Raw genomic sequence first — 24,701 nt, forward strand, 5'->3', positions numbered from 1 at the left:
AAGGTAAATGTGAACTTGATGGCAGAAATATTATATGAAGTGTTCGCGGCAGTTTGGGAAAAAGAGAAAATGCCAGAAGATTGGAAAAGGGGTCTTATAATAAAAATTCCAAAAAAAGGCGATATGACAAATTGTAATAACTGGAGGGGAATCATGCTGTTATCGGTCCCAAGTAAAATACTAACTAGGGTTATATTAAATCACATTCAAGATAAAGTAGAAGCCAAGATTAGGAGAGAGCAAGCAGGATTTCGTTTTAGTAGATCCTGCACAGATCAAATCTGTACATTAAGGATTATCATTGAGCAATGTATAGAATGGAATACTAGATTGTATACCATCTTTGTAGATTTTGAAAAAGCCTTTGATTCTATAACAAGGGAAAAAATGTGGCAAATATTACAGAAGTTTGGAATACCACTTAAGATAATAAGGATAATCCAGGAGTCATATCGACAATACAAGAGTCAAGTTATTCATGAAGGAGATGTTACAGAACCCTTTGAAACAGAATCTGGAGTGAGGCAGGGATGTATTCGGTCGCCTCTTATTTTTCTTCTCGTAATAGATACAGTAATGAGGGAAACCGTAAAGGGAAAAAGAAGAGGAATGCAATGGAGCCTTATGGATAGATTAGAAGATTTAGATTTTGCCGATGATGTGTGTCTGTTGTCAGAATCTTACAGAGATGCAAAAACTAAATTGGAAGATCTGGTTGTAGAAGCTAAAAAATTCGGACTGACATTAAATAAATCAAAGACTAAAACAATGCGTATAAATGCAAGAATCCAAGATTATATTCAATTAGAAAATGAAATATTAGAGGATGTAGAAAATTTTACTTACTTAGGAAGTGTAGTTGCAACAAATGGAGGAGCAGAACATGATGTAAAACAACGCATCAAGAAAGCAAATGGGGCCTTTGTACAACTTTACCCAATATGGAAAAGTAGGATTATAACTACAGAAACAAAGTTAAATCAGTATTGCTGTATGGAGCAGAATCCTGGAAAGTCACAACTGAAATCACAAATAGACTACAAGTTTTTATTAACAGATGTCTCAGGAGAATATTAAATGTACATTGGCCAGAAGTAATCACAAATCAAGAACTTTGGATACGAGCATCAGAAGACCAGATTAAAAACCAAATTAAAAGAAGAAAATGGAACTGGATAGGACACACACTAAGGAAAGCAGACAACACAATTGAAAAACAAGCACTTTACTGGAACCCTCAAGGTGCTAGAAAAAGGGGAAGACCCAAAAGTTCATGGAGACGTACTGTTGAAGAAGAAGGAAAACAACAGGGGAAAAGTTGGAAAGAAATGAAGAAGATCGCATGCAACAGAGTGAGATGGAGACACTTCGTGGATGCCCTATGTTCCAATAGGAACTGAAGGAATTAAGTCAAGTCAAGTAAGTAAGTCACAAAAGCTGAGAACACTGTTGCCAACTTAGCTCCTTTGGAGCAAGATCTGCCTCTTTCATGCAATCCTCTCGCTGTGAACCGGGGTGCCTGCCCCATCAGTCCACACAGACCAACTTTTGCGACGAGTATACATTTTATACTTGAAATGATATTATGTTGGCTGCATCGCCAATATGAAGATAGCACGCTTAACATTGTTACCCAGGAATCCTTTATTTTCGATTTCATACGACCATCAGCGGATTATTGAGATGGGTGATGCTCCCAGATCCAGATGGTGAAAACTAAGAATAAATTGTAATCACTTTAAAGTTAATGGTAAAAGCAGGGCCTCCCACCCCTTTGACAAGTAAAATTACCCTGGGAGGCACTTTATCCAGCCTTCATAAATCTAGCTCCCTGAAAGACAACTCTAGCTCCATTTAAGGTAAGATAAAATTTAACTATTTTTTTTGAGCATCAGGTTTGACAACACTTCCAGCATAGGTGAAGGAGGCAAGGAGAAATGCATTATGTTTATGGGAACATTATTTTATTTGTTCTCTTGGGAATATCAAACATCCAATTGTATAGAAAAGTGATTGGACAGAACAATTCTTTTAGTCGTAGGAAAAGTCCAAACTTCTTGATGAGACATAACTTGAAGTTGAGTTAAGGCTCAACTGAACCTTTGGCAGCAGTCAGGGCGAATTTTTTCAAATCTTCCTCTCCATTCGAAAAATCACTTTTATATTCCAAAATATGAGAAATTACTTATGCCTATATGTTTAATAGACTTACGTAATCACAAAACTATTGAGAATATCTAGATAACAGCGAAAGCAAACTACACAAAAATTCACGTCCATGCTCTAGAAGGAAATCTAAGTGTATGTAATTTTTCATATTTTGGAATATCAAAGCAGTTTTTTGAATGGAGAAAATTTTTAAAAATTCACCCTGACGGCTGCCAAAGATCTAGTTAAACCTTAATAATCAACTTAAAAAAAACAAACACTTCCACTTGAAAAATGGGGCGAAATTCATACTCTCTTGTACAGTAGTTTTTTTTTAGTAGCAGTGCCAATTCAGGCGATATTGAAATATATGCACAACTGGTGCGAAACTGTCACTCTTCCCCTTAAACTGATCCAGTTTCACCTAAACGGAGCGTCAGTTGATATATGAGGGTTTCAGAGCACAACTGATGTAACTCCATCTGAGATAGTTTTGAGAAAAATGCACATTTAGATAACTTAGTACAGTGGACTCTTTTTGAATTCAAATTCCAAGGGTACATGGAAAAATTTGAATTATCCAAAATTCGAATTAACAAGAATATGGATTATTAAGAAAAATGAAGGAAACAAAACTATTGTATTACGTTATAAACAAAAAAAATGAACATGCAACAGACCTAACTAAAAATTGCTGTATTTTGTACGTGGTCCTACAGTGCAAACAAGAAACGATTTCTCTTATAATGGTAATTAAGCTACCAGCAAATGAAAAAAAAAAGTGAAGTGCTCCCCTGTGCTTAGCACCATGCCATGAAGGCGTATAGGGGGTGTGGGGGTAACGCCCCACACTTTCTTGATCCGGTCGTGAGTGGAGGTGATGTGATCAGCATCATACCACTGACCGCCTTTACCCCCCAGGGTACTCATAAGCTTCCAGTAAAGGCATTCTGTGTTCATGTTTGAAATCCATTCCGTGTAGACCAGCTATGGATGTTTTGCACATGCATTGTTTTCGTCAAGGTGGATTGATCTAAATCAGGGTGATTTAAATCGAGATTTAAATAAAGGTTTAAATCAGGTGATTTTCTTGAAAAAAAATCACTGATTTAAATCACTTTAAAGAAATAATTTACAGAATAATATGTACAAGTATTTTGTAGATATCAGAATCACTTTTGGTGAAAGTACATTAATCTTGTAAACATTTAATGGTGTTTATTATGCTCTAAGAAAGGAAAAGAAAGGGAAAAATATATGTACTGATGGGGTGAAGCTCATACGAAAAGAAATGTAATATGTAAACTATAAACACACTTAAATTTCTCTTGATCTAAAATTCAATAATTTTTACAGGCAAAAATAGCAAACATTTTGTGTAGAATAATATACAAAATACTAATCATGTTAAACTGTAAACAGTATCCTTATCATTAAACTGTAAATAAACATGACAGCTGAAGATTTGCAAACAATCATTAAAAAAATGCCAAAATTCAGCTACAGGAGTATAAAAATATTTTAAGTTACAATTATGTGGTACATCCAGAATGTTTTATTTTCACTGGAAGAAAAGTTACTGAAATTATTATAGTTTCATTAAAACACACAACAAACATTTCCATAGTAGGTTCATATGTACAGTATCAGAAACAGAAAAATGTATATTTACATACAATTTTTTATTTGCTTTAATCAAACTATTTAAATATTTTACAGGGCCGTTTACCAGAAAGAGCCTTTAAAAAAAACATATATCTATATGTATGGTGGCAAAAACCATATATGCAATTTTGAGTGTTTTTTTATAAAAATCAAAAAAATCGATTTAAATAAAAAAAATAATCAAAAATGATTTTTTAAATAAAAATCATAATTTATATCCACTCTAGTATTCGTAATGCTCATCCATTGCAACACCCAGAACTTTCGAAACAGAACATTATCAGGAAGAGCTCTCAGCAGCAGTGTGTCCATTCAAACTTTGAGTATTAAGTATGGAAACCGTATTTACACAAAAGTTGCACAGAAGATTTTTTGCACAAGTTGTCAGAAGTATATCCTTTGAATGAATGAATGACTTAAAATTTTTGGGTGAGTCGGCACTTATGGCCAACTTGCATCCTTCTAAGTATATGAGTTAAAATCCACTTATCTAAACTCTAAATATACTTTAAGCTGACAGAGACAGGCTACAAACAATCACTTGCTTATCTCTCCTGCATACACAATACAAACAGGCTCAGGGTTATCTTGAAGCTTTGTCGGGAAACTCTGTGATAATACAAAATCTAATTTTAAATTTTGTTTAGAAGTTAACATTCTAATAGTTTTATATGAAAGAAATGGTACTTTGAATTACAATTAAATTTTTAACTGCAATTTTTGGGGTGAAAACAGTGTTGCATATCACCAACAAACATACCACTGATATTTTGACACAAAAATTCAACCCCTCACACAACTCCCTATTAAATTAATAAAAGATCCTCAATTAAAAAAAGAAATTTATTATCTACATATCCTGATAATTTATAATATACAACAATGTTTCACACCTTGTTACAAATAACACATGTCCTTATAAAATTCATCAATCACACATATGCATACCCATTAATTCCACAAAACATGTGCATCCAATGCACTACATATTCTTATTATAAGGTCAATTATGTTTTTAGCTGAGTGTCACTACTGGATGGCTTTTCGTTTTCGCTGTCACCTGGTTTTGGAGGTCGATCCAAAATTTTGTCTATGATTCCAAATTCTTTAGCATCAGTTGGATCCATGAACTTATCTCTCTCCATACTTGCCTCTGAAATGAGACACAATTATGATGAGAGTATCACCTGATCTGAAACAGTTAGTTCATGCTGTGTATGGACAGTGTGGTATTTTAAAAATTTCCAGTAACTACTTTTACATCCTCAAGATGATATTATATATATATATGCAGTTCCCCAAAAGTATCAAAAATTAGCAACCAGAGGGGGAACTCCCTCAAATACCGCCTGTAGTATGAAGATGAATGTGGTCTTGTGTTTACAAAGATGGGAGAATGATGGATTGATTGATTATCTTTTAAATTATAGACACTGGGACGTCATTAAGGGGAGGGACAAGGGGACCTGACCCCAAGCAAACATCCATAGGCACCCGTAAAAAAAAAACTTTCCATGACTTATAGTAAAATTAAATAGTTATTAATAAAATATTAAATAATTTAAAAAGTTAAAAGGAAGTCCAAAATATTTATTAAAAAAAATTATGTTTTCAGTCTGCACGACTGAATCAGGGAAAGTGAGGAAGCAAAGGAAGAGTAACAAGAAAACAACTCTTTTGTTTATTTTATTGGCCAAAATTAAAAACATATTGCAAGAGTGGCAGGTAAAGTTGTGGTTATACTACCTATTCCAAAACAATTATGAATGATTTTCCCTCTTTCAAATAATAAGACTCAAAAGTTTCGACAAAGACATGTATGTGAGAGATTAGTTATTCTTGCTAACGTACAATGATAATTTAAATTACTTGGTATGTCTTTCTGTGATGCTATTTTTCATTATCATTTCCAGCATCAGGCGCTAAAATGGTTCCTTAATGGGATTTAAGATTATCTCTACATTCACCACTTCCGGCAGTTTCAATATGGAAATATGATCAGTAGCATTAACACTTCCATTCATGCAATGCACAATTGAAAGATGATAAGGCAATGGTTACTGGCCAGCTGCCAAGGTACGAAGTAATCATCCTTTCTTCACTTTCATTACTTAGCCTTTGTAATGCTGTCGTTATGACCACAAAGTCCCACAGGAAAGAAGAAAAATTCAGAGATATCCAACATTGGCAGTAATCCTTGAAAAGATTAATTAGCAGGCTCCAACAAAAGAATAAAAAAAGAGGTCAGATAACAGTGATTTTGTAGACATATCGCTAAATACTGGACCATGAAGACTGCTGGCTTTGTTACTTGCATACAGCCCGGCCCTAGAAATTTTGCCGCCCCGTGCAATTTTACTTCTTGCCGCCCCCACCCCAACATACGTACAAAGAGAACGTAATGTATGAACAACTAAGCTCTCCTGTTTTGTTTTTTTTCACTATTTCTTCATGACTATTTATACTGTACATTTTCCAGAATGTTGTACACAAAGTAACATATCTTCACTTCATCAATTTACAATAAACTATGTATGTACAATTATGTACGCTTCGTAAACCATGATTTCTTCATGATTCCACTATTCACTTTGTACCTTTTCCCCACCTTAAGTTGGAAAGCTTACAAATGAACTTTTCTAGCTTTTCTATTTGCAATGTCGAGAATAACAGAACCATAGTCTAAATTTTTTAACGATTTCCACTCTTTCGGCATCACTCAAATGTGGATTCCAATCTGCTGGATCTGTATATTCTTCATACAGTTCCACTACATCCTGAGCACCGACAAAGGAAGATTCTGTTTCACATTTTTGCTGAAATACACCATTATCATCAAGATCGCAATTAGAACAACATGCCACGAGTTCAGAATCACCAGTTCGAATTCTTCGGCTTTCACTACATCGCTTGCCTCAAGTTTCAGAAATTTGTGCAAAGCTCCACTTTGTTTTTCTATATTGCGCTCTTTTTCTCGTTTGTGTTTACGATATTCAGCACCCGAGAGTTTTTTTCCATTTATCAGACATACCTTACTTTACAATTACAAATGCAACAAATAACTTTAAATCTCTTACGTCGACTCGACAAACCAGTTGTTTTAATGACAGCACAAATACACAAGTCTCTCAATACATTGTCACACTCAAACGTGCGCACGTTCTCACACATGACTTACACTAACTGCACTATCGTTACATAGTCAAGATCGTAAATGAGGTGCAATCAGCAACGACAAAAACTTACTATTGCGACTTGCACGATTCGGCAATACCTATCATCACCACCTTTCGCGATCAACACGCCAAACAACAATGTAACTCTATTTCCGACTACCGAATGTGACATGTCAGTTTAACTCAAACCTCGATAACAGGGGGGCGGGGTGGAGGACTGGCGGGCGATCAAACAGTAGACAGCATTGTAACTTGGCACCGCACACACACAGTAGACGTTGCTTAACATTTTCACAGACAAAACAATAATAGCTGCGGCACAGCTTTCTTTCGCAGTTACCCTTTGCTTTTCTTATCTGTTTCTGCTTTATACTGCATATGCAAATTGATTTAATTTGAATTTTCTCTGCCCCAAGAAGACCAAACTGCCTCAAATAATGCAGCTTCCATTTTTTATACATTTTGCCACCCCCTTGAGCTTACCGACCCTTGCAAATGCACATGTTGCACGTACGATAGAGCCGGCCCTGCTTGCATAATACAATAAGTATTGAAGTTATGTCTCCCACATACTTTTTTCATTTATAGAATAGTAGTGTCCTAAGAGTTCCCATACCCAAAATTTGAACAAACACTAAGCTGCTGAGAGCTCTTGAGGAGACTGCTCTGAATCAAAAGTTGTGAGCATATCATGGTCAAAGAGCAACATCGAAAATATTACATGTGCAAAACATCTTGGAACTGATTCAACAAATTATGTAATATACAATACAAGTGTTTTTCTTTCAACTCCATTGCATATGATGAAGTTTGTGAAATGTTACCTGTGATCGTGCTGTTGTTTATAAATCTCGGAGTTGGGCAAGTTACTAAACAAAAGGCAACACATTACCACTACTTTGTAATACATGAAGGATATTTAACTGTTCTATATATTGCACATTTTACCAGTGTAACTTTACATGCATATGCTTAAAACATCAAAAAAAGCACCTATTGTCCTGGCAAATAAATCCTCCAATTATGAATTGATCATTGTAACGAAGTACTGTTACAATTACCCAAGTTGGTGCAAGTACCAAAAAAGTATCATGTTTCCAAGTATTGAATTACTTGTGTTATGTTATACCCCAACTCCGAAAAGTACGACAAGTAAGATTTTACTTGAATTCTCCTTGTTTTGAAAGAAAAATTTTTACCTGGGTAATTGGCCAGCTATTAGTGTCTGACATGACAGCCCTTAGGAGATGAAATATTCAAGCACAACTGATATTTTGCAGGAAATGGCACAGGTGCCATTCAGTAGGTGGAAAGTGTGCAGGAGACCAGGTATTATATGATATTTCACTTCATCAGAGCATTTAAGTACCACACTCAAAAGAAACCTTACAGCATCGTCTGACACTTATGCAATTCTCATCACCATTATTTTTTTTTTTTTTAATAAAATGGATGTTTCAAACAGCTATTTTATTAAAAATACTAAGGAAAAACAGTTGATAAATCTATCCTAATATGTGATGTGTTAAGATACATAGCATTGCTCAAATTATAGAGTATGCATACACTGGTTAATACTCCTGCATAGCCAAATGGTTAAATGGTGGCCCCAAGTTAGATTCCTGGAGGGAGCCCCCAAAATCTCGGGATTGACCCAGAATCGTGGACAATTGGGAAGCTACTTGAAAAGAAGTAGCAGGCTTCGGTCTCAGAAGACAGAAAACAGTGGTGATGGGACTTGATGCACTGACCACACGTTGCCCAATGAAAAAGTTGTTAATGCAGGCCCTGGCCCTTAGAGGGCTTTGCAGCATAGAAGTTTAGTCTTAGTTACATGCTGCTTGGAGTAAACTAAAATTCTCCTTTCATGATACATGAATTTCATGTGTACATTATTTCTTTCCAGGCACGTAGCAGGGGGAGGGCTAAGATCAATCATTTAGAAAATCTGAATATTGAAAGGCTGAATGCATAGATGAATGAATCCCAGCATCTGAAGTGGGAAATGTTAACGGGGGTTGATGCCCTGCAAATTTTTTCTAGCTGGGGGAATACAATCCCCGTGCATCCCCTCTCACTTCGAACACTGCTGAATTAAACTTATTTTATGGTTATAAAGTAGCAACACTGTCAGGAAGAGGTGATAACACTGTGCTTGTGCTATCAGATGGTGAGCATTATAAACTCTGAATGAAAGGTGCCACAGCAGTCATTAGAAATTACTATCAGATTTCTAAATCATTGTCGTTTCAAGGAAATTAAACAAGTAACTATATTATGAATGAAGTTTGTTTCACGTTCAAGTTTACGTTTCTTGATTTATGCACATATAGGCTACCAAGAAACTATACAGGGTGTTTGGAAATTTTCCTTACAAACTCCTAGGGCTAGTAGAGAGGACTGAGTAGACAATATTTGGAATAGGAACCCATGTCCGGAAATGCGTTTCCATGCTACAACCATGACAATGTGTCGGATGTGCCTGTGTTGGTATGCAACCGGGTAGGTAGTACATGACGTCAGAAGATCACCTGATAACATAAAGTGTAATCATTTATTACAACCATGTGAAATGAGGTGTTACGTAAGGTACAGAATTGAATGACGTGTGACTCAGTACATAATATAAACAAATTTATTTGGTAACAATGTCAAGGGAACAAAAAAGAAACGTACTATTCATTGATCACAATAACACTTGTGTCAACAGTGGAACGCAACAATTTGCTTCAGTCACATACGGCACTGCTCAACTACAAAAGTGGCTCGATGTGAAGACCACCAGCGTCGTTGCACACATTGCACCGACGAATCATGTTCCGGTGCACTCGCTTCATCACACCTGGTGCCTCGTCAATCTCTTGTGCAGCAACCCCTCTGTCTCTACAGGAGTCTTGTACACCATACTCTTCATACGACCCCGCAAGAAATAGTCCAATGGCATTAAATATGGAGATAGTGTGGGCCACGCAGTTGGACCACCTCGGCCTATTCACAAACAGGCACGTGAATGGGGCTCCAGGCAGGATACCACAGCAGGGTAGACATCACGTGTCATCAGGTGATCTTCTGACGTCATGTACTGCCTACCCAGTTGCATACCAACACAGGCACATCCGACACATTGTCATGGTTGTAGCACAGAAACGGTATGTTTCCGGACATTGGTTCCTATTCCAAATATTGTCTACTCAGTCCCCTCTACTAGCCCTAGGAGTTTGCAAGGGGAATTTCCGAGCACCCTGTATACAATAGTATGTACAGGTGTACACACACCATGTTGGACTCCAAATAATATGACCAATAATATACAGCACATAAATGCAATGATGGAAAAATGGCAATAAAACCAGCAATAAAAATGGGATACCTGGATCCTGAAATAAGTGCTTCCTTCAAGGCGTAATGTGCGTTGCCTAACTCTACAGTGGTGGTAGAAGGTTACATTGAAAATCTGCTATGAAAATCCACTTATCGCTGTAGATTTAGGCAACACATATAATGCCTTGAAGAGAAGCGAGTATTTCAGGATCCAAGTGTCCCAATTCTAGTGCCGGTGACTCTACATATCCTACCTCCATCAAATAAGCAAGTTATATCCCCTTCCTACTTGGTGAAATTTCTAGGAACATAACTGTTCACTTACCTACTGTGTCTATTGGAAGTCCTGTATGTTTAACATACAATTTATTTATCTTGTTCTTCAGTTTTAATATTTCTTCTGCTTGAATCTGAATGTCAGTTGCCTGACCCTAAAAAGAAAAGAAAAGTTGCACTACAGTGAGTATGCAGGAAAAGAAGCACAATTTATCCGATGATTGATTGATTGATTGATTTAGTTTATTTTACTTCGTGTTTTGTGCCTCTTGGCTAATTTGCGAAGATGGGGATGAGTGATGAAATTGATGAATGGACATTCACAAACAACCAAGCCCAACCGGGATTCGAACCCGGGACCCTTGGCGTCGCAGCGCGATGTGCTAACCACTCGGCCACAGGGTCGGGCATTTATCCGATGAAAAACAATTAGCTGAATTATTTTTGGCAAGCAAAGGAAAGAATCAACAGGCTTGTGTGACTGGTGGCAGAGTCATTGAAATCAATATGCAAATAAATTATGTTTTATCTGCAAATTAACAGAATTATTACACATTTGTGTATCAAAGTTTTTGAACCCATGTGCTTACCTACTTGTCAAGTTAATGGCCTGGACAAAACTTTCCTTCACATACCTTCATAAGTGTGAAGAGTTGAATGAGGGGTAATGTCCTGATGACATTCTCGTGCATTTTTGCCATGAGCCACCTGGATTTTGATTCAAAATCGCTGTCTTACCTTGGCAAACATGTTTTACGGTAGTGAACAAAAATGGCGTTCATTTCAACCTCGTACATACACAACAGCACTCACTGCAGTGACCACAAATGTTAAATTATTTGAAAGGGTTGTCCTCTCCTCTCAAGCCTTTACGAAAAATGCCAAAACATTGTTCGGATTAATGAAAATTTAAGTTGAAGAGCAAGTATTTAATTCGACAATGAATGAATCGCATTTATGAACAGGGCCATTGGAACTTTTTCTGGAATTGGGGGGGGGGGGGGTAGACTTTCAAACCCACCAACATATTACTACATTCTCTCTTCCCAATACATAGTGCCATATCTGTCTGGTACATAATTATTACTGCATATTTCTTATATTTATATATTCATTAGATATGTATTTCTGACAAGCAAACAACCTTTGTTCAATGATGAAACTCATTCTATCTCTCTGTCTCCTTCTTCTATTGTCTTCTCCACTGAACTATGAACAGAAATAAACTACAAAAACATATTTATATAGAATAACTCCCATCAAGAAGCTTGTTCAAGGAAAGTGTGGAATTTATTTCCATTCCCAAATTCTGGCAAATATAAAAAGGGGGGCTTTTCCAGGTTTTGGGGCATATCTTCAAAATTCCTTGACTTTGTGATGGATATGTTGACTTCCCTGACTATTCTAGTTTTATCAGTCAGTAGGAACCCTCGTAAATGTGTTGCAGCTTCCATGTAAATCTCATGGGAAACAAATATCATCACTCACTCAACTTAAGGCTCAACTGGACCTCTGATCGATGCCAGTGAAAATTTCTTTAAAAAGGTTTATAAGACGAGGTGTGGAATATTATATTCACTACAGCTGTACTTACTGACACTCCACCAGATGGTTGATGAATCATTATGCGAGCATTTGGCAAAGAATGCCTCATCCCTGGAGAACCAGAAGCTAACAACAGACTAGCCATACTGCATGCTTGACCAACACACCATGTTGCAATAGGTGGTAAAATGTACTGCATAGTGTCATATATTCCTAAGCCAGCAGTTACGCTTCCACCTGGACTGCAAGGAAAATAAAGCATTTAATTACATATGCAAGAAGTTCTAAATTCCATTCCCATGTACCAAAGAACACCTTCACATAAAAAAAAAATGAATTCTTACATCAATAATAAGGATATCTTTAGAGTTTGGACCCCCCCCAAAAAAAAAGACTTATCAAGTCCAAAATTGAATTAGCCAAATACTTCTTTACTGAATGAATGAATTAAAATTTTAATTAATTAACCCAAAATTAAATAAGCTAAATACTTTTTACTGAATGAATGAATTAAAATTTAATTAATTCAATCAGTAAAGAAGTATTTGGCTTATTTAATTTTGGACTTCATAAATACTTCCTTACTGTTGTACAATATGAAGATGATTTGTTTCCTAAGAACTTACACAAAAGTAAGGATTACATTGTGATTATACACATCAGCTAGATACTGAATAACACGATTTTACTTGTACATGTAATAATAATAGGTTAACATATAATGATGATAAAAAATATTAATTGACCTATTTTATTATTATCATTATTAATAGGCATTAATCTTATTAATATACCAATTATAAACAATGTTGTTACTATTATTAAATGTGAGACACTTGGTTTTGAACCCCTTCTCGCTATGTCCGCGATTACAAGGCACAAACACAATACATATACAATAAATTAGTTTAAAAAAAACAAATGTTTTGCTAACTTCCTGCTGGCACTATTGAGCACTTTTAATACAGAACCATTTGAAATTTCCTGACAGTTATGAAAAATCGGAATTGTGGTGGACATGTTTTCTTCCTTATTTCAGAATAAAAATTTCAAGATCCTGTACACCCAATGAGATTTGCAAAAACTTGAAATGTGTGATTAAATTTTTCCTGTTAACTGTAGTGCAAAATCAAATTAACTTTTGCTTACTTTGCATGTAAGCTAGTGTATTTTTTGAGCTAAATTCTAATCACTCGAGTGGATTTAAAGTTTAAAAAAAAATTAATTACAACCTGGCACATAATAATTCTGCTCCATTTTTGGATAATAAAATTAGAGTTTTGTGATCTAAATATTACAATACAAAGGAAGTGGGAAAAGAAAGTGAATTTTATATGCTTCATTTTAGTACTACTTCACAAATATTTGAGAGGTGGGGAGCTGAAGCCCACCCACACCTCTCTGCACATCTTTGCTATTTTGTCATCTCTATAGTAGAAGTATATTATTTATCCTGTGATCGGGCAGAGGTCAGCCCCGTGCTCATTTCCAATTTTAATTAAGCGCCATTTTAACAGTATTTAAAATATTGGCCTGTGGTGATCACTAGCAAACTTTTAGTGTCACGAGTGGCCTGATCACATTCTTATGGGATGACGTAAATGGCAGAATGAGAGATAATATTGTTGTGGAAGGAGTGTTGTTAGAGTGAGCATAGAACTAACCCGCAATCAATTACACTACTTTTTTTAAAAAAAAATTATTGGTACATTTAATCAATATGTATAAGCTGTCTCTAGTGAGTTTTGTACCTATAGGTTTTTGTCGTGTTAATAGAAAATAAGAAAAGTAAGTGAATTTATATTGTATCAGATTTGGGGAGTACAGATGAACCTGCCCATTAATTCTTCAGGGCAGCTTGGATTGATTGATTGAATTGCTGTTTTAAGTCCACTTTATGCACAGTAATAATTTTAAACTTGTGGAATATTTACCTATTAATATACATATGGACAGGTTTCTTACTGCTTTCTGACTGAAGGAATAAGAGTTGAGCTACAACTAATGAAGACAGTTCATCAGAAATCTGGAAAACAATAAGGAAAAAGAAAGTAAGTACATCTGATCAAAATGATATTAAAACAATACCATGTTTAATTAAATATAAACTGTATGTACTTAGCACACAATCTCTTGTCGTGTTCAAGATGCCTAATAGCCTAGTGGTTCATCCATCAGTATGTAATCAAGAAATTATAAGGTTTAATTCAAGGTAAGATTACAAATTTTCATAGTTCACATTCTAAGCAAAACTTATAATTCTAAGTTTCAAAATGTTTAAAAAATATTTATAATGACTTGTTTTGTTACAAATATTGTCTTCAAATTTTGTGCACAAAGCCAATTATCTGTTTAATGAAGTGAATTTTACACTATTTAATTCTACTTTATTATCCTATACACTGTATCCATTATATGAATTACAAAATAATAACAAAAGTATTATTTTGTACTGTACATTAGTAATTGTGCAAACTGTTAAGAACACTGTTATATAAATCAAACAAACAAATTACCATCTGTTGATTGATTGATCGGTCAGATGAATAAAGATAGAGATTTCTTGTGAGTTGAAACCTGAAACATGATGACTTGGCTGTGGTGGCACCACCGAGGAGGGTCTTAAGACTGTACATTCTCAGTCATCCTTATTTCTTTGAATTTCATGGTCAGTGACAAGTACATGGTCCTGTATAAATTATAAACCCCTTCCCCTCAGTACCTCATGATAGTTATAACACCATTAAGCCTTGTTTCCATGATATGAAAAACTCAATATGCTGACCAAGGCAGAAATTTATTTTATTTTAAAAACATAAAGTAAACGTAACATTTCAACCTTCTAGCAAGGTCTTCTTCAGACTCTGTACCAAGTACAAATGAAACAAGGTACAAAACAGGAAGATACATATATACACAAAAATCACTTGAAGTGATGAAGTTACGTTTACTTTATGTTTTTAAAATAAAATAAATTTCTGCCTTACAACTGACAAAGGGAAGGAAGGAGCAGAAAACAAGACTCACATGTCTCAATATTTTATTATCTACAGGAGTGAATAATTTTGCTGTAGTTTCCTGGAAGATTGTCAGGAAAAAGAAAGACAAGCAAATTCACATGGCTGGTTGAGGCACAATAAAGAACTGAAAACCAGCCTATACCCTACATTTACATTGTTCCTATCTGTTTTCAGTTAATTTATTTCCTTGTATATTCATGTTCTTAACTGCATTTTATATTTATATTTGTTTTATATTGATGTTTTTCTGCTACTTTTGACAAATTGCAAAGTAAAGTTGTTACTAAAAATAAGAGCTGCCTCAGGGCATTCTTCACTTGTGAAGTAGCCAGTTCCGCTGTACTTTGTAAGCTCAGTTTCCTGTGGAATTCTCCTTAATAAGTCGGAGCATTCCAGGAGATGGAGGATGCCAAATGTGAAGTACATCAGGAAGCAAATGTTCTGCACCCGAATCCCCAGCCATCTACAATAAGGATGAATGGTGATTGAATGAAATGGATGGATGATCACAAACCATCAAGGACACAATACATAACATAAACTTCACAGACGATTATACTGGCAATAGGTCCACGCACACACCAGTGTCTTGATAGCCTGCAACAATGTTATAGGCATGGTGTACCATGAGAAAAAGAAGTTGACATTTAAGTGTCAACTGAAAAGGTCACACCTTACACCGGACAAATCATTCTCAAATTAAACACAAATGATACATAAGTTCACATGTCTTCAGCTTTTATCCTTTAAAAATATTTCACTGCTTAAGGAATAAAACCATATTTTTTATAATGTCACTACTTGAAGGTTTCCTGCTACTGGATAGAGGGGACGGAGTAATCTATTGTCATTCACATTGTCCTTGGGAAATAGCACTCATGGAAGAATTTTAATAACAGAACAATGATATTTACATGCAATGGCACAAATATTACTAATTCCATGGCCTTCATTAAAAATACCACTACAGCATTCATCTGGACTTACTGACGCAAACCACACAATGGATGGATGATCAGAAGATTCCAACCTGCATCCTCCCAAACATAACTTTCTAACATTCTCATGTGGCAGGGTCCAGTGTTGAAACAATGCTTGTTTAGTTATTATGGTTGTGTACACCTACTTTCCCTCCCAAAATTATAGCATATTACTGTAAGATTCATATAGTAAAATCTTTCTTATATTATTGATTATGTTGACAAATAAGTACAATCCCTCTCCCTCTATTTGGGTGAGAAATGATAACTGTATTTCATTGCACATGTTGGAAATACTTACCGGACCCATAACACATATGATTCTTTCTTTTAGAAGTCTAGAATAGATGTCATATGCCCTTTCCCCTCGGCCTGTCTGCTCAATTACAATAGGAATCATTCCTAAGGATCTCCTTGAAGTGGTCTGAACCAAATTTCGCCTGAACCTCGAGCACCAATGCTGTATTGAAAAGAAAAAAAAACATGAAGTTATAAAACACCAATGTGTTCACAAATAATTTTGAAGGGAAAGAAATCAAAATCTTATGAACATAAATCAAATATCTAAAATATTTAGTTTCTGAGAATTATATACCATGCATCTGTGACTTTGTCCTAATATTCACTAAAAGCTTGATTACATTTAAATAAACATTCACAGTCACCAATCACAGCAATACAAAATGTGTTATTTGTATACAGCATGTTGAACTTTGGCCACACCCAACTTAGATTCTATGTAGCTTGAGAGGTATATGTAGTATTGCAAGTAGCTCTAAAATCTCGATGAAGAGCGTATTAATATAATGTAAGTGTGATACTCTTTCCTATGTTAAAATTTTGTAGGATTCATTGTAGGATTTGAAAAATTTTCAGTAACTTCTTTTGAAGCATAGCGGTTTTACATACTATGCCTCATGGGGTTAAAAAAAAGTTGTAACCAGAGAGGGAAAATTCCCCCTCACCCTCCCTTACAAGCACATCTCTGCCTGGAAAGGTTAGCAAATGAAAAATCAGAGGATTTACTCTCAAATAGGCAGAGTATCCTTAGTAAATCAATGATTTGTTAATCATGAATTTATCCCTTTTAACAATTTCTATATTTGTAGCACACGGAATTTCATTAGATTTACAAAGTTTTAAATGCAATCATATCATTCTTTAAAATATCGTATGTACATAGCTATGTATCGTGAAAATACAGTTCACACTGTGAAATTATAGCTTGTATGCAGCTTATTGTTAAGTTTATTATTAGCTAAAAAATAAGGTAACATTTTAATGAAGTAGATACATGCAATTTATATGAGAAAATCTATTACATGGCATGGTGCTTTGTTTTGACATTCAAACATTACATACAGTGCCTTCAGTGGAAAATATTAACTGGGGTACAGTGCCTTCAGTGGAAAATATTAACTGATTGAACCTTGGGGATAGCAGGGGGGAGGAGATTTGTAAAGAATGTTGCTAGCTGCAGGGGTGAGGGGGTTCCATTGCCCTTCACTTCAAGCAATGAATGCTGAAAACAGCGTTTATTATTTGTAATATTACAATATCCTTAAAATATAATAATATCCTAGAAACATATACTACATGCAGTGTGGGAATTTATGGGGCTAAATTTTACAATACCGGATAATTCCCCGATTTCATTCATATTTCGGATACTCAATAATTTAGGGTTCCTAATCATGAATCTGCACTCATTATTTGGCGGTCACGTGTTGAATTTTGAAAAAAAAAGAGGTCCGTGATAGAAACCGACAATGCACAATTGCTCATTATGAAACTAACATTTTTTTAGTGCCCCACAAACCATTCACGCATAGCCCTAAAAACCATTCACGCATAGCCCCAAAACCATTCACGCATAGACCCACAAACCATCACGGTAAGGTTATGTTAGGCAAATAGTCAAAATTTCGTTCATTAAATAGCGGAAACACAAAATCTTCCGGTAAATAATGAGCAATCATACATTGTTGGTTGCGATCACGGACCCCCATTTTTTCAAAATTCTACACGTGACCGCCAAATATTAACTGCAGATTCGTGATTAGGAGCCCTAAATTATTGAGTATGCGAAATATAAACGAAATCAGGGAATTATCCGGTATTGTAAAATTGATCCATTTATGGGGCCGGGGAGGGAAGGGGGTGCCAGGAATATTTTTATCCTGCCCGAGATGTGTTTATCCCCCTCAAAAATTGATTGTTTGAATTGCTGTTTTAAGTCCACTTTATGCACAGAAAGGCTACTCGGGGATGGACCTACAGTTTACAGTGGGAACCAAACCACTATGTACCTCCACCAGGTACCGAACATTAAATTGACATTATTAAGTTTGGTCAAGTGTTTGGTGGAACTAGTTCATAGGCTCTTTTTGTATGAGTTTGGGTTTTCTTAGAATGAAAATATACCAAGTGTTTCTAAATGAGTTATATATTAAGAATACCGGAAGTATCTCAGATTACTTTAAAATTTGGCATACTCACTAATTTTGGCCTCGTAATCACAAATCTGGAGTTAAAAACTAGCGGTCACGTCTAGAAATTGTGAAATAAGCTTGTCAATTACAGCTATGCAATAACGTGGAAACCATGATTCTGATATAAAGACGTCTTCCTTTCTGCACAATGGTCAATCGTAGTCATTACACAACGTTGCTCAATTGTTGTGCAATAATTGAGACCCATTGCATGCAGCGTTCATTTGCATGTGAGAAAGTGGCATCTTGCGTAAAAATTGAAAAATATGTGGTACCAGTGCGATCTCCACCGAACACCTCTCACTCATTTATTTAGTCGTTTCTAACACTCTTACTTACCTATTCTGCATTGCGAAAGATTCTTAAAGGCGGCATTTTGCCTTTTTTCACGAAAATAATTTCAATTTTTCACATTAACAGTAATTATTGTTCTTTGTTTTTTCGCTTCCATAACACACAATATGGCATGTACAGCTTGAGTCGTGTCGTGCATCATGTGGGTATGCAGTGTTTCCAACCTTCGTAACTGAAAAATACCTGATAGCCCCACAAACCATTGACGCATAACCTCAAAAAACATTCACGGATAGACCCAAAAACCATTGACGGATAACATATTGTGATGTGGATATTACTCACAGCTATTTAAGAGAATAACATAATGGTGAATTGTGTGTTACTCACTATCCAATATAAAAGAGTAAATACTAAAATAATAGTATCAAAAATTCACAACTTACATGAGTGAGTATAAATTTATCCAAACAACGTTTCCGAGGTCAATACTTCCTCCTCATTCAGGTCCACATGAATATCTAGACACCTGACATGTCAGGCTAAAAAAGTGTTAGTTGAGCATACTGGTAAAAGGTTATGGTAAAAAACACTTATAGAAAAAAAACACATTGTAGCTGTAATCTTCACACTGATAAAACTCAAATCTAAAACCACACGTTTCCTATTCTAAAATCACTTAAAAGAAACGTCCTAAGCGGCTGGTAGAAGCCACCTGGCCAGTGCTTGAGAGAAGCGATTGTGCAGCGTATACTCAACTCGGTGAAGGAAGCTACCTTCCCCTCCGTAGTTTTCCCCTCTTGAAACTGGTGCGTCACCAGTCCAAGGTGAACTCAATTTCTGCCTTGGCGGCCCTTTTGACCTTGGATGTAACATGGAAACCCATCTTGGCGTTATTATTTACAGCTTTATCTCATTTTTGGAAAAATGAATTCCATCCATCTTCCAAATTGCCATCATCCCTCTTAAGTTTATTAGAATTATCTGTGCATATACAGGTTGTTTCATAAACATTCCTATCCAATTTATTGTTCGCTTTCCTCATAACTTCCTTTGGTGCAATCTTATGCCCACTAACTAATATGTGCTCTGATAGTCCTATTTTGGGTATACCCTCCTTTATATCCTTGTCGTATTCACCCCAGCTGATGCGCATGCTTCTCCTAGTCTGTCCCACATATTACTTCCCGCATTTGCATCCAATCTTATAAACTTCCTTTTTATCTTCCGGGTTACCATGCCTATCCCCTCCTAATTTTTTATAGCCTGTGAAATGCTTTCCAATGCTCAGAGGTGCTTTCATCCCGCATTTTACACCATATCCTCTCACTGTCTTTTCAATTCTTTCGGAGACACCTTTTTGATAGGGGATTCTGACGAAATGAGTTTTATTTCCGACCCTTTCCACCCCGGTTTCATCTTTCACTTCCTCTATAACGTTGTAGGAGCGTTCCTTCTTTACTATTTTCTTTGCTTTTTTGGCCACCTTTTCCATATCCAGTATTGTATACCCATTTTTTAATACCCACCCTCTATATCCATGCTTCCTCTTTTTCTTTTTCGTCATTACATAATTTTTCAGCTCGTATGAAAAAATTAAGGTAAACGTTTGACTTTATCCTATTGGTGGCCATGGGCAACCCTATATCAGGCCTTGTGGCCAATATCTTTATGCACTACTTCTAAAAAACCACTTTAGAACGATTAGGGGAGGGGTTGAAGTATTATGGGAGGTATGTCGACTACATCCTCATAATCGGGGACGAAAATGAACTTGACAAGGTTTTTACCGAATTAGGAAAACAAGATGTCAGAATCAGCTTCACCAGGGAAAACCTTGTTGATGGGAAGATCAACTTTTTGGACCTGTGCCTTACCAAAATTGACAAAGGGATTTTAACGGGGGTTTTTTCATAAACCGTTGGCAGGCGACTTGTACATCCACAAGAAATCCGAACACTCCAATAGGATAACATGAAACGACTACCTTAATTTTTTCATACGAGCTGAAAGATTATGTAATGACGAAAAGGAAAAAGAAAAAGGGGAAGCATGGACAAAGAGGGTGGGTATAAAAAATGGGTATACAATACTGGATATGGAAAAGATGGCCAAAAAGCAAAGAAAATAGTAAAGAAGGAACGCTCCCACAATGTTAAAGAGGAAGTGAAAGAGAAAACCGGGGTGGAAAAGGTCGGAAATGAAACTCATTTCGTCAGAATCCCCTATCGGAAATGAGTCTCCGAAAGAATTGAAAAGACAGTGAGAGGATATGGTGTAAAATGCGGGATGAAAGCACCTCTGGGCATAGAAAAGCATTTCACAGGATATAAAAAAGGAGGAGGGGTTGGGCATGATAATCTGGAAGAGAAAAAGGAAGTTTATAAGATTGGATGCGAATGCGGGAAGGAATATGTGGGACAGACAGGGAGGAGATGCGCGTCAGGTGGGGTGAACATGTCAAGAATACAAAGGAGGGTATACCCAAAAAGGACTATCAGAGCACATATTAGTTAGTGGGCATAAGATCGCAACAAGGGAAGATATCAGGAAAGTGAACAATAAATTGGATAGGAATGTTTATGAAACAGTCTGTATATGAACAAATAAATGGAACAAACTTAAGAGGGACGACGGCAATTTGGAAGCATATTTGTAGGTCTGGTGCATATTACTCACAATTCCAGAATATAAAAAAAGACGTTAAAAAATTAACGTTGAAAACTGTACTAAAGTAAAGGAAATTAGGAACAACATACTTCCATACGTAAGTACAGTTTTTAACATCTTTTTTTATATTCGGCAATTTGGAAGACGGATGGATTGCATTTTTCAAAAAATGGGATAAAGCTGTAAATAATAACGCCAAGATGGGTTTCCATGTTACATCCAAGGTCAAAAGGGCCGCCAAGGCAGAAATTGAGTTCACCTTGGACTGGTGACGCACCAGTTTCAAGAGGGGAAAACTACGGAGGGGAAGGTAGCTTCCTTCATCGAGTTGAGTATACACTGCACAATCGCTTCTCTCAAGCACTGGCCAGGTGGCTTCTACCAGCCACTTAGGATGTTTCTTTTAAGTGGTTTTAGAATTGGAAACGCGCGGTTTTAGATTTGAGTTTTATCAGTGTGAAGGTTACAGCTATAATGTGTTTTTTTTTTTTCCTATAAGTGTTTTTAACATAACCTTTTACCTGTATCCTCAACTAACACTTTTTTAACGTGACACCATGTCAGGTGTCTAGATATTCATGTGGACCTGAAGGAGGAGGAAGTATTGACCTCTGAAACATTGTTTTGATCGACATTTCGTACTCACATATGTAAGTATCTGATCTTTGATCTTCTTAACGTTTCTCTTTCATTGACGGATAGCCCAAAAACCATTTACGGATAGCCCCACGAACCATTTCCGGCAAGGTTAGGTTAGACAAGCATAGTTAAAATTTTGTTCGTAAAACAATGCGATACAGTTTTGAAAAAAAATAAATCACATTCACTTCTTGCAAAACAATGGTGTGGTAGGAAACACTGACAGGGGGTTACGTCATGAAACATACGAAACATCCAGCTCACGCAGAGGAAGCATCGGTCATTGTGTGTCGGAGAGATATTTTTCTTCAAAGATACATGAATTCCCGGTTCAATAGATGGTTCATGATGGAAGAAAATACCTCCACGAACTTTCAGACTGCTACAGAAACTCATTCCTGTAAAAATGAAGAATTCGGTTCGGCTGAGATCGCACTGTTACCAAATATATTTACTACACAAACCATCCACGTAAGGTTAGGTTAGGTTAGGCAAGCATAGTAAAAATTAAGGGTGATCGTAAACATAGTTTTGAAACACTAATCATTGCAAAAAATAGTGGTGGTACTAATATAGTATAAGGGAAACAACACCTATAAATCATATATTTCGCACTTTTTTACATTGCTAACATACTATTCTGCATTGCGGACCATTTCCTAAGGTGAAATAATGAATTTCTAACGAAGATAATGTCTATTTCTTACATTAACGAGTACTTACTGTTGTTCCTTATTTCCCACAAACCATCCACGGCTAACCCCCAAAACCATTGATGTTAGCCCAAAAATTTACGATAGCCTCATGAACCATCATGGGGACGAGGTATGCCTATTAGGTTAGGTTAGGTTCCATTAGCACTCCTTTCGTTCAATTTAGCATATACGGACAACATCGGCTTCTAGCAGCAGCAATATCGCGTATTGTGCTCTCGTGCAGAAAGCAAATGGCAGCAGCAGCAATAGCACGTCGGAAATAGGTTTTCGTAGAAAACCACATGCATTCGCGTTAAAATGAATAAAAACTACATTCCCGAACATCAACAACGCTACAGAAAATGATTTGCGTAAGTAATTTCTCCTGTAAATTTGAAGAAATCCGTCTCGGTATAGTAAAGTGTTACCCAGATAGCAAATGGCGGCAGCAGAAACAGAGTGTCGGAGAGAGATTTTCGCAGAAAAAGACATGTTTTAACATTAAAATGGATCAAAACTAGATTCACGAACTTCCACGCTACAGAAAATGATTTCCGTAAGTACTTTCTCCTGAAAATTTGAAGAAATCTGTTTCCCTTATACTATAATGTTACCATAGTGGTTTGCTTCATAAATCAATGGCGTTTACTCCATTCACGGACCCACTTTTTCGACTTATTTCGCAATTTCTAGACATGACCGCCAAATTTTAACTGCAGATTCGTGATTACGAGGTCACAATTAACGAGTACGCCGAATTTTAAAGCAATTGAAGATACTTCCGGCATTCTGTATTTGCTCCCTAAATGAGGTGTAAATGTTATAAAATCAAATGACTAATCATTAGTTAATTTATTGTCTGGCAACATATACAATTCTGTATATCCAAACAAAAACTACCTCCCGAAATGGAATCACAAATACGCCACTTAGCGAGTATCCCCCCTCCCCCAAAGCAAAAAGCTTAATTCGCAAAAGAATTAAAAGAAAAACCTTGAATCACACACTGGGGCCACTGTATATGTTAAGACTTAACAAGCCGTAACGTTACGTATTAATTACAAGCATAGATTCTTTCAAAACAATAACAAATCACGTAACTCTTGCAGTATACAATGTATCTTGGACACTAGTTTTCACAAGCCTTCCAGACTTTCCATGATATGGCAGGTGTAATCTGTGGAGCTTCTTATATTTTTTCACAATCATTGGAAATATGTAAGGGAGACAGACCCATATTTACACATGTACATATATGTAACCAGCAAGTATAAGCAGTACTTGTCCGTCAACTTGTTATAAGCGTCGCCAATTGTGAATATAAATTTCTATAATGAAACACAACTGCCAGTGTAAAACACAAATTTCCTCACCAAAATATTTTGCGCTTTAAGCAACATTTTATCGTAGAACAATTGTACAGTACATGTACGTGAGACTCAGCTTTACCACAGAGAAGGTAAAAATCACGTTGTATGTAAAACAAAACAGTAAGAAGGCACTGTATTCAGAGAAGTGATCGTAATAACGAAAAGAATTTAATGTTTGCCGGTCTAATGAAATCAAATTAAATTTTCCTTGGGAATCGTTTTGGTAACTCTACGATATTTGACTTTGTATATGTCTTCTCAAATTTTGTTTTTCCAAAAGAACATCGACGGTTTTTACCTTTATACGGACGCAAAGCAAACTAATCATGATCAGATCAGTGAGGAATGAGGATTCATTTTTTTAGGACGTAAGTATACCGCAAATTATCCATCATCAAAAAAAATATGAT

General features: G+C 36.0%; 1 protein-coding gene across 2 annotated transcripts; it reads right to left on the minus strand.

Moving 5' to 3' along the window:
• Positions 1 to 4,637: 4,637 nt before the first annotated feature.
• ClpP (Caseinolytic protease proteolytic subunit) lies at positions 4,638 to 24,417 on the minus strand. 2 transcript variants are annotated; one of them, XM_083139393.1, is made up of 6 exons: positions 24,295 to 24,417; positions 16,433 to 16,591; positions 14,066 to 14,157; positions 12,181 to 12,373; positions 10,636 to 10,741; positions 4,638 to 4,966 (listed from the first exon to the last, which is right to left on the minus strand). In XM_083139393.1, exons 1-6 carry the CDS (start codon positions 24,319 to 24,321, stop codon positions 4,821 to 4,823), a joined length of 723 nt encoding a protein of 240 aa, XP_082995519.1. In that variant the 5' UTR covers positions 24,322 to 24,417; the 3' UTR covers positions 4,638 to 4,820. The 2 variants fall into 2 exon arrangements, with proteins under 2 accessions (XP_082995519.1, XP_082995431.1); XM_083139305.1 differs by lacking the exon at positions 24,295 to 24,417 and adding an exon at positions 24,023 to 24,229.
• Between the last annotated feature and the right edge of the window lie 284 nt (positions 24,418 to 24,701).

This window comes from Lepisma saccharinum, chromosome 1, assembly GCF_977018435.1.
Source record: "Lepisma saccharinum chromosome 1, izLepSacc3.1, whole genome shotgun sequence".
NCBI lineage: Eukaryota > Metazoa > Arthropoda > Insecta > Zygentoma > Lepismatidae > Lepisma > Lepisma saccharinum.